This window comes from Corythoichthys intestinalis, chromosome 1 (genome assembly GCF_030265065.1).
Source record: "Corythoichthys intestinalis isolate RoL2023-P3 chromosome 1, ASM3026506v1, whole genome shotgun sequence".
In the NCBI taxonomy this organism is placed as follows: Eukaryota; Metazoa; Chordata; class Actinopteri; order Syngnathiformes; family Syngnathidae; genus Corythoichthys; species Corythoichthys intestinalis.
Window position 1 is genome coordinate 83,089,594 of NC_080395.1, and position 12,232 is coordinate 83,101,825.

General features: G+C 40.6%; 1 protein-coding gene across 1 annotated transcript in view; it reads left to right on the plus strand.

The window, feature by feature from the left end:
• LOC130912634 (zinc finger protein basonuclin-1-like) overlaps positions 1-12,232 on the plus strand; it is a 55,186-nt gene that overhangs the window by 12,462 nt on the left and 30,492 nt on the right. Inside the window, exon 2 of the mRNA XM_057830756.1 lies at positions 8,255-8,357. Within this exon, the coding sequence (XP_057686739.1) occupies positions 8,255-8,357 (103 nt within the window). The remainder of the gene's footprint in view (positions 1-8,254; positions 8,358-12,232) is intronic.

Sequence of the window (12,232 nt, forward strand, 5' to 3'; positions counted from 1 at the left end):
TGCCATTGACGTCTATGCACGTCCAAATTTTATTTTCATTTTAATTGGCAGAAAAACATGTGTGGCTTTGATTTTTGACCATACACTTTACATTAGAGCTTATCGACATTCAACTGGCACCCAAGTAAGGCTCTGCCATTGACTGCTATGCACGTCCAAATTTTATACTCATTTCAAATGGCAGGAGGGTCAGTCTCTGCAGCCTATTTGGCATAATAAATAAAACATTATAAACATGTTTTTAAAGTCGATATGCAGAACATAAAAACAATATGTTGTTAGTTACTATACATCCTGTCCCATGGTTGGTCAGTTTATTTAGACGAAGGAACATTTTATTTTCGCCATTGTAACATTTTACTACCTTAACAAACCTGACATTATCAAGTCTGCATTACTTTTGTATCCTATAAATACCTAACCCATTCTCTTACGCTTATCCAGAGGTTGCGCTAGACTTTTTCGTTGTCTGTCATTTTGACTGACAGGGTCATAAAAATCCGGTCATAATCTATTTTTACCCGTCACTTAAATTTGGCCGAGCACGTTACCGGCTACGACAGTCACGTGACAGAGACACTTAAGGACCGCGCGCGGTCCCCTCACTATCCACTCGCTCTCGCTATATGATTGGCCGAAGAGTCAAAATGCTCTCCCGTGAAATGCCTGTTTAAAAATGTTCCCGTTGTTACTTCTTGCGTTCGCTTATAAGTGCTCATTTAAAAAGGAAAAGCGATGGATGGTACTACACACAGAGCGTATTATTAACAAATATTAAAGTTGTATAATCATATAGCGAGAATAAGGAACGTCACTGACAAGCGCAGGCCCCCGCGAGTGGATAGTGAGGGGAATAGGATAGTGTGCCTACAGCTAACAAGACTCTTAACATTGCATACCGCTTCAACATATTCAATAGTGTTTAGTTTTCATTCATTTTAAATTAATATTCTGTCCGAACAAGCTTAACAGAGAATCCACACCGTGCCATAACACATCAAGCAGATGACTATCTAACTTTTTCTCCGCAGTGACAAAAACAGCTGACTGTGGCCCCAGTATGTAGGTAGCCTACCATATGTAGCATATGGAGCAATGAAATGAACAGTTCACCTGCTGTGGCCTGAACGTCGTCTCACTCTTTCCTCCTGGTGCGCATGGACTTGAATTGCGTGCCCGCTTGTGCAGTCCCTGTTTTTTCACCTCTTTTATCAACACCATCGTCGTTTTGGGGCTTTTTGAAGAAACTTCGGACACTCAGTTGCCTTGACATTTTTCAGAGTAAGGCCAACGACGTCATGCATAAAGAGAGACAATAGCTAATTAATATGCTTACTCGCCACCCTGTGGTCTGGGGTGTGAATTGCAACCGGTCAAAATGACGGATGGACTTCAGTTTTTTCCGTCACCGTTTTAAAAAATCGGTCAACGACGGAAAATATTCGGTTAACGCGACCCCTGGCTTATCCTAACTTTTAAAAGGTAATGTAACGATCGCCCAACATATAAATATCATTGCCTTATCTTTTCATACCTTACCTAAAATTAGTACACTATACGGGCGTTACCCTATGTGTCGTTAAATTAAGGTTGAGAACTTAACACAACGGGATTTCGACTGAAGATTTTCAAACAACTGACCACTCATGTTCTCAGATTTTTAAATTGGGTTATACAACCAATTTCACTTGGTGCCCGTTTATACAGCGGCGCAGTGACCGAACAGCACGAGATGCTAAACTACTGCTTCGGGTTCACCTCACCCGAGGGAGGACGCCCTCCGCCCGCATGCAGCCGCAATTTCACGTAAAAATAATGTAGCATTGATGTCATCCTCCTTAGCTCTTTTTGGCACATACATTATTTTTTATTTCTAGCGGTGAAATTGGAGTGGCAGCCTTACAGTTGTTTGGACGGACAAAATTAGAATGAATACATGGCGTCAGAGTGTTTCAGTATATTGTATGTGTAAAAAGAGAATAACAGAAAAATGAGGACCAAGTGGCACTTCATACAAAGTGTATAAGAACTGCCCCAAACTCCTACAACATCTGTGGAAACTCCTGCGAGTTATCTGGAGAAGGGCAAAGATTGCAAAGCAATGGCGAGTGGCGGAGGGGGTGTCGATCCCGACGGAGGGGATCTCCACCCAGTTAGATCACTTCTGCATCATTTCCCTGCTGAGCGTCGAGGCAAAGGTCTTCTTCAGTGTAATCTCAAGACAGCTGAGCACCTACCTGGTAAAGAATATCTACATTGATACATCAGTCCAGAAGGGTGGTATTCAATGGATGCCAGGCTGTATGGAGCATACCGGTGTGGTGACACAGTTAATCCGAGAGGCCAGGGAGAACAAAGGCAACCTGTCGGTGTTGTGGCTCAGAATGGCGAATGCATTTGGCTCCATTCCTCATAAGTTTGTCCAGTTTTCTCTGGCAAAACATCATGTTCCCAGCAGGTGTAGAGACTTCATCGCTGACTACTACAACAACTTCAGGGTGAGGGTCTCTTCAGGAACAACAGCATCTTCATGGCACAAGGTGAGGTCGGCATCATTACAGGGTGGACAATCTCTGTGGCGCTTTTCTCCCTGGCCACGAACATGCTCACCAAGTCTGCTGAGCCAGACTGCAGAGGGCCTCAATCGAGATCCGGGCAACGGCAGCCACCCATCAGGGCATTCATGGATGACCTCACAGTCACAACAGAATCAGTCCCTTGCTGCCGGTGGATCCTGAAGGGTCTAGAGAAGCTGGTGAGGTGGGCCTAGATGAGTTTTAAACCAGCCAAGTCAAGATCTATGGTATTGAAGAAAGTGAAGGTGAAGGACAAGTTCCGGTTTAACATCTCAGGAAAAGTCATCCCCACCATCTCAGAGAAGCCAGTCAAGAGCTTGGGCAAGATTTTTGACTGCTCTCTGAGAGATGCATCATCAATTCAGTCAACTTGCATTGAGTTGGATGGCTGGCTGAAATCTGTGGACAAGTCAGGCCTTCCCAGGAAAGTTCAAAGTTTGGGTCTACCTGCATTGCATTCTCTGCAGGATCCTGCGGCCCCTCCTCAGCTACACCATCCCAATTTCGGCAATGGAGACACTGGACAGGAAAGTCAGCAGTCACCTCCGAAGATGGCTTGGGTTACCAAGGAGCCTAAACAGTATAGCTCTGTATGGGCATAACAACAAGCTCCAGCAGCCCTTGAGATCCCTGGAGGTGGAATTCAAGGTGTCAAGAGCCAGAGAAGTGTTGCAGTACTCATGTGACCCAAAAGTGGCCAACGCTGGGATCCAAGTAAAAACTGGCAGAAAGTGGAAAGCAGAGGATGCTGTCCAAGAAGCCGAGGCAAGGTTTAGCAATAGGAACCTAGTTGGTGTGGTCCCACGAGGCTGAGCCGGGCTAGGGTCCTTCCCATCTCCCTGAGTGCACATCAAGGGAAAGGAGAGGAAGCGCCTAGTTCAGGAGGAGGTTAGGGCAGTCGAAGAGGAGTCAAGACCCTGCTTGGCCGTGGCAATGAAACAACAGAGAGCCTGGACAAGATGGGAGAATGCAATGGAGAGGAAAGTGACATGGGCAGAGCTATGGAGAGCTGAGCCTCAGCACAATAGGTTCATCATTCAGGCAGTTTACAATGTGCTACACAGGCCATCGAATCTGCACACTTGGGGCTTAGCCGAAACACCAGCTTGCCCCTTGTGTTCTAAGCGAGAAAGCCTGGAGCATATCCTTAGCAGCTGTACCAAGGCGCTTGGAGATGGAAGGTACTGTTGGAGGCACGACCAAGTCCTTAAGGCCATTGCTGAAGCTATCAGCAGTGGATTGGTGTGGGCAAAACAGGCCCAACCCTCAAAGACAGCCATCACCTTTGTCAAAGCTGGGGAGAAAGCAGCCCCTGCCAGAATAACATCTGCGGGCATTCTGGCTTTGGCAAGAGACTGGCAGCTACTGGTGGACCTCGGTCGACTACTGAAGTTCCCCAGTCACATCACTGTCACCACCCTGGGCCAGACATTGGCCTCGTGTCTGAGTCCACCAAACAAGTGGTATTGCTGGAGTTAACGGTCCCATTGGAAGATCGACTTTAGGAAGCCTTTGAGAGGAAACTTTCCAAGTACATGGGACTTGTTAGAGACTGCCAGCAAGCTGGGTGGAGAGCAAGGTGTCTCCCAGTAGAAGTCGGATGTAGGGGTTTCGCAGCCCATTCACTACCCAAGACTTTCAATATATTAGGCATGGAGGGAGAAAGGAGGAAGAGAGCCATCTGCAATATGACCGATACATCAGAGAGACCCTTGTGATGGCTGTGGCTCAGGAGAGGAGAGCCATGGTGTCATGGTAGCTCGCCATCTGGACAAAAGCCGGGGTCTGATCAAGCCCGGCTAGGTCAACTGGAGGAGGGTGTATAATGTTGAAAGACCCGAAACAGACAATGATTCCAGGAAGATCACTGAAGATGTGTCCAGATATATCAGTAGATGTATGTACACAGCACACGGTATAAAGCGAATAAAAGAAAATTGAGATGTATAAAGTCTTTAGTTGTTCAACATACAAAACAATCATATACAAACAAAAGCAGCAATAAAATTAAGACTTTCATTGTTGGCGAGGCTCCTGAAATAACCTGGTGGTCCAAACGCAAGCGTAGTGACCATATACCCAAGATTCATTAGTGTAGAAAGACAGCTGACATGGAAAGTTGGACGTGCATAGCCGTCAATGGCAGAGCCTTACTTGGGTGTCAGTTGAATGTCAATACACTCTAATGTAAAGTGTATGGTCAAAAATCACAGCCACACATGTTTTTCTGCCATTTAAAATGAATGTAAAATTTGGACGTGCATAGCCGTCAATGGCAGAGCCTTACTTGGGTGCCAGTTGAACGTCGATAAGCTCTAATGTAAAGTGTATGGTGAAAAATCACAGCCACACGTTTTTCTGTCAAAAATCACAGCCACACGTTTTTCTGCCAAATAAATGAAAATAAAATTTGGACGTGCATAGACGACAATGACAGAATGTTACTTGGGTGACAGTTGAACGTCGATATGCTGTAATGTAAAGTGAATGGTCAAAAAACACAGCCAAACATGTTTTTCTGCCATTTAAAATGAAAATAAAATTTGGACGTGCGTAGCCGTCAATGGCAGAACGTTACTTGGGTGCCAGTTGAACGTTGATATGCTCTAATGTAAAGTGTATGGTAAAAAATCACAGCCACACATTTTTCTGCCATTTAAAATGAAAATAAAATTTGGACACAAATAGACGTCAATGGCATTAACTTGTATTGCCTGCAAAACAGCCATATACCCCAAAAAATGTCATAACCCCCCACAAACCAAAATACATTTTGCCACATACAAAAAAAAAATACCACATGGCGAAAAAAAAAAAAAGCCACATGGCAAAATCCATTTTGCCACATGGCAAATAAAAATGCCACATGGCAAAAAAAAAATTGCCACATGGCAAAAAAAAAATTGCCACATGGCAAAAAAAATTGTCACATGGCAAAAAAATTGTCACATGGCAAAAAAAAAATGCCACGTGGCAAAATATGCCACATGGCAAAAACATTTTTGCCACATGATAAAAACCACTTTTGGTTTTCGGCCCTGCTGCCCATTTGTGCAATCAAGGCAGTGACACAAATACACAAACACAAGGAGGAGGGGCTCAGTTTCAATAACAGTATTCGAACATTTACAAACCATTTACAGCAACACAGAGTAAATGCTCTCTCCCTCCATACGTTGTTATGCAACAAATTTTTAATTGCTCAACTTGCAGACATGGCAGATCACTTTAATACACTGGCCATCATATTGACTGGATGATAAACTGTAAACAATGACTGTGGAAAAGATAAGAGGAGCAGGAATGTCACGTCTTGATCGTCCACTTCCATTGTTTACAATTCTGTCATGCCGCACTAAAAATGGCAATAGCATTCACTTCCTTCGTATTCAACTGTTGTACGGAGACACTCGTCTATATTACGTGGTGGGTAATATTAACCGGCTAGCTTATCTTGCACGGATAAGAGGGCAAATTAGCCAACATGCCGTATAGTCTAACTAATTACATGTTTAAGGCCATTATCTGTCCTAGTGTAGACGTAGCCTAAAGTACCCGCTAGTGATGGGAATTTGCTTTTAATGCCTGCCCTGATTTTGCCCAATTGTATTGAAGGAAATTGACCCCTCTGATTTGGAACTCTTGTAGTATTTTTTCATATGACATAAATATGTTATCTTTAAACAAGTGCTGTAACTGGTTTATTCTTTTTTCCTACGATGTGCTAAAAGAAATAGGAGTTTTATTAACTCCAAAGTCTGGATTGTGCCCGATTGGTGAACATTTACATGGCGCTTATTGTGAATGCGTAATGTCCATATCTTTCCACCAAGCTTTGAAGGTACATGATGCCATAGGATTCTTGAAGCAGCTATGTCGCTTGAGTTTGGAACTAATAAAAGGGAGGGTTGCCAGTTGTATTTAATTGCAGTCTGTTTGCTCTAATTCTAGCCGTGATTGTTGTTCAGTGTTAAGAACCACTTAATGAAGTATTTAATTTGATTTGCTATATAATAGTGTGGGAAGTTGGGAGCATCTAAGCCCCCTTCTAAAGCCTAAATTATGCTTCAGCGTTGCAGTGACAAAGTAGCGATGGCATAGACCCCACGTCGTCAACGACCATTCGAAGTTCTGTGTCAAGCAAACGCGTTGCTCTGTAATTCACCGCCAAACCACTAGAGGGGTGTTGCCTTGTGTTTGTTCGGTTTTGGGGGACTCGTGTCAAATTCAGTTTTTTTTTTCCGGTTAGACAACAATGGCAACGAAGATGGAACGCTTAAATGTGGATATTCAGCTTATCTTCATTGAACAACAAATGTTGATCATAAAAATATTGAGGTGCAGGCAACGCTCCACGGTTGTGGAGGTGGTCTGTGCGACTGTTGATACCGCACAGAGACTGGCAGTCACATTACACATTACAACCAGCCAGAGGGAAGCCATAGCACATTAAAAAGAAAAAAAAAAAAAAAAAAAAATTAATGACCGTTGCTTCAGCACGAGATGTTAACCACTCTATAGGGTAGCACACATCACTCTGAATTTAAGATGTATTACAAGAGAAACAATGTAAAAGGTTTGGCACTCTTCTGTATTGTGCATAAAACCACACTTATGAGAGGGGATGATGTTTTTTTCTAAAACTAGGTGGTGTGTACGCAGAATTTCTTTTTTTGGATGGAGGGGGCAAAACACTGATTTTTAAAGCCTTGCTCCATTTGTACTAGGCTTAAATTGAGAACCTTGTGTGAGACCTTGTTTAACTAGAGAAAAATTGGTGTTTTATCCACTATATAAGAGATGCACAAATTTAGCATAAGATTATATTTATTTTATTTTTGAATCAACTAAACTACGACCACTGCTACTGTACTACTACTAATCTTGATTGCACCATCCTTTTTTAAGATGACCAGTTTTTATGTTGTAAAATTGGACTAGGACACCTTCCCCCCCCCATGATATTTACAGTGGTACCTCTACTTATGAAATTAATTGGTTCTGGATGTAGTTTTGTAAAGTGAAAATTCCGCAAGTAGAGACACGTTTTCCATGTATATGCCCTAATCCGTTCCAAGCCCCCCTAAATTTAGACATAAATCTTTTATACAGGATAAAAATGAATTAAATCATGAAACAAATACGTTACAATTAGATTATTGCACGAAAGCAATAAAATAAGAGTTGTGCATAATGTAAAAAACAAAACAAAAGAATAAGAAAAAAATGAAGTTAATACACCCACGTAAAGCTGTTGGAACACGAGGGGCAAATGGAGAGGATGCTGGGATACACACATACACATATCGTAGAGGTCCCTCTTAATCAATGTCAGGAAGATGCTAGGCAATAGCCAATGGCAGAGCAACTATACGTATGTTATGTTAAGTAAACTCTGGGAGCTGAGTGTAGAAGCCCATACTGTATTTTTGCCTTTCGTATCCTGAAATTTCTTTCGTAACAAGAGGCAATTTTTTACCATTGAGGCGTGTCTTATTCTGAAAAGTCCTGATGTAGAGATGTTCGTAAGTAGAGGTACCACTGCGTACATATAATATATATATTGACCTTTTTTTCACTAACAAAGCAAGAATTTAATTGGTGTGCATTACCATTATGTTTACTGTTCACATGACAAATAAAAATGTGAATCTTGACATTCTGTTATTTTTTGGTAGGGTATCTGTTGCACTTTGTTGAATTGCAACTGTGAAAACTTTAAACCTTGCAAGATGAAACAACGGCAGTGTGAAAACTGCATGCACGGTTGGGTTGCACACGGTAAGCTGAAATCATACAACTGAATGGGTCTTTAAAGGGTATTAAAACACTAAGGGGCTGTGAGATATCAATAGAACCGTTATGTGGCAAGATAACATATTAATAAAGTTAACAAAAAAATAAATCACATTCATGAGCAATTATCGAAAATAGATTGAAAATTACGAACTTTTCCGAAAGTATTCCGGAAACAGCTGAATTGGGCGGAGACGTCATAACATGGAAAAAATAGGTCGAAGTTTATCGACGAGAGAGTTGCGTTCGTGTTTCATCAAAAAATCGCTAAAATGGTTCAAACCTGTCATGCTATGTGGTGTACAAATAGCCATATGTCGCAATGTAGTACCCATGAGTTCTAGAACGCAAGAAAAAGAGCTGGACTAAGTAGACACTGAGTAAAGTTCGTCAGTGCTAAGAGGGCTAATTTTGCGGACCCAGCCTCCGGCACGGTTTTGTGTGGTGCGCATTTTACTCCTGAAAGCTATACGAAACATGGACAAATTAAATCAGGTTTTGATAAGAAATTGCTGGTGAAAGCAGATGCGGTGCCCACCTACACACGCTGTCCCAAGATATCAAGAAACAGGACGATGACTGGCTCTGATGAGACCACCCCACCACCCCAGGCAAAGCAAAGGAGGAAAATGGCCAGAGTGAGTACTCTTTGATAATAAGAAACATATCACGCATTGGATATAGGACTGGACACATATATAAATTATCGCTCGTAAAATATATAGAACAAATCCTCTAATCCCATTCATATTTGTGTCGGTTGGCAGAGCAAAAACCGATGATAGCACAATAAATGATAATTATTCTATACATTACTTTTTTTTGTGGTCACGGTGTATGAGCTTCACAAAAAGAAATGCAAAACAAACCATTCGGTGTTTCCCACACAATCTGTTGTTGCCAGTGTTTCATTAGTGTGATTGCTCACCTCAATGATCCTTTCATTAAGATGCATTGGCTTTCGTTTGGGCTCAAATTGATAATCCAAAACACCAAAGAAAGGTTCATAACTCTCCTCGTCACCATTAGAAGAATGTTCGTTACGTCGGATTCGTCGCTGCAACTAGAAACAAAATTGTCCGCCATCATCACCGCCATTCAGTACTAAGCACTTAGCCGGTTGTTTCCTTGTTGTGACGTCACGCACACAATATGCTAGATTTCCGGGATCTCGGGGGCGGGTCCTTTTAGCTTGACAATCGATCCTAATTTCTATCATTTTCTTGGTGTTGCGATGTGTGTAATTACACGAAGTGGCATGATATGAATCCAAAAGGCATGCGTTTATGGATAAATGATGGAATATTAGCATTTCCCCAGGTGTTGTCATACCCTTTAACAGCTTTGAATTGGTATAGAATGGAATTGAATCTTTATTGTCATTGTAACATGATAAGAATACTGAACTGTTCCTGATTGTTATTTTGGTTGAGAAACTGTTAAAAGATTAATATATGAGAATTTGGGAAATCTTGTCAAAGAGCTGAAGGCGAAATTCAGATAATGTACTCTATGTACAGTAATTTCAGGACTACAAAGTGCACCTGACTGTTAGCGTCATTGCTCAAATTTTACAAAATTTAAGAAAAAATCCATCGATATGCCACACCTGACTATAAGCTTTTGCAAAGTCATACAATGGAATTAATGTGCGATTCTAACGACAGTAAATACATGACATATTTTTCAGACAGTAAGTTGCTACTCTGATCTCTCCGTTTGTAACCTGGGGCAATTATAACAACAATAAACCACAATAAAAAACAATAACCCTTATCATTACGGAAAACCCATCTAAGTCTAACCATGGATTATTAGACATATTTTAAAAGTTTGGATAACCAAATGCCATGACAGCCAAGGCTAAGCTAATTGCATGTTTGCAGAGTTCCTTCTTTTCTTCTTCAGTGGCACGCCTGTTTAGGGCTAACGGTGGATCTTGCGTTGAAGTTTCTTGATTTCGTGTTTGTGTTACTCTACAACAGGGTTCACCAAATCCGGACCTCATGGCCACTTTTCCAGTCGCATTTTCCATGTGTCCCTCCTCCAACGCACCTGAATCAAACAATCAGGATCATTATCAGGTTTCTGGAGATCTTGCTGATTCATCATATCATATGATTCAGGTGTGTTAGGGGAAATAGACATGAAAAATACATTAGATCTGGATTTGATGAACCCTGTTCTACGATTTTGTGAAATTTGGGTGGTGCAGCTTATAGTCAGTATATACTGTATGTATGTATATAGAGTTTAAAACATATATATAGTGTATATCTGTTATATTAAGTGACATTCTTTTTTAACATTACAACAGGCTTTCAAAGAGCATAAAACCAAATGATATTACGATAAAAATGTATTAATGAAAACCTTAGTGTTATTACCTATATATGTTACATATGATGCATTTCTTTTATTGTTTACTTAAAAAAAAAAAAAAAAAAAAAAAAAGATATTTTTTTAAATGTGGCAATACATCTGCATATATACGTCCTTTTATTGCTGTCCCTATGTTCCTCATCAAATGAATTAGTTCCACATCAAATGAATTACAGGGGTTGGACAAAATAATGGAAACACTTTTAAAAAATCCACAAAAAGTAATTTAATATGGTGTAGGTCCGCCTTTTGCGCCAATTACAGCCTCAGTTCTCCAAGGTAATAATTTATACAACTTGTGAATTGTTTCCAAAGGAATTTACGGCCAGAATACCCTCTAACTCTTTTAGAGATGGTGGCGGGTGAAATTGATGTCTTAAATCTCTAAAACTGACCATAAATGCTCAATGTTGAGGTCTGGGGCATAGACTCCATAACCTATTGACATGACACGGAAAACAGGGCCAATTTGTAGGGGGCCTATTTTCATAAACTTTAAATTCAAATATTTTCAAAACCAAAGCTGCTACCGACCTAAAACCAAAAAAGGCACCTACCTTAGCCATATATGAGTCTCCATGAGCAACGGCCTTAAAAAAATTCAAAGTCGTTCCCTTATGAAATCTTGATTAATTATGTTTTAAATAAGTATAACACAACTTAATACGGCTATAAAAGTCTGATTTTATACTAGATGCACAAAAAAATCAACAAATGCAGAGATAATTATCAATCACCAATATTTTGAGGATCAATAGCAATATTTAACATATAATATTTTTTTACGTTTAAGTTTTTGTCCAAAATAGCAACTTAATTTTTTTTTTTTTTAATTTACTGCGAGTTTTCAACAGCTAATAAATCACTCAATTTAACATGAGAAATTTAATACTTAAGGAACACATGCAGAATCTGTTATAATTAATATGTAAATAGATTATGAATAAATTCTACAGTATAGACAATCACAACCTATTATAGAATAGAATAGCCCTTTATAGACATTATACACTATATAATGTCAGTGCCGCCTGGCGCCTGGCGTAAACAGCTTTTCTGGCAAAAATTCTTGTGAATAAATGCTTGAATCCCCGAATTCTTCATAGATATGGACATAAAACAATCTCGATTCTTGGTTAAAAGCAAAGAAACCGTGCAGTTAGCGTTTATTTTACGTATACTGATAAAGTACAATGCTACCGTGTTGGCGAATGAGGCTAGCGGCCGCTTGGCGTAAAAGGAGCTTCTTCCTTGAACAAATCATTTCAGAGACAATCCTTCCTGTTTGTATGCGGTACAGTTTTCGTAGTTCTTCCAAAATTCAAGCTTAATCTCGGTTTGACATGACCGTGTGCCGCTTTCGACTGACTATATGAAGATTCAAGCTCGGCCCCCTATGGTAAGGCACCGCTCAAAGAATGATGATGTGTCACGTCAATAGTAATGATGTCTATGTCTGGGGATTGTGCCAACCATAC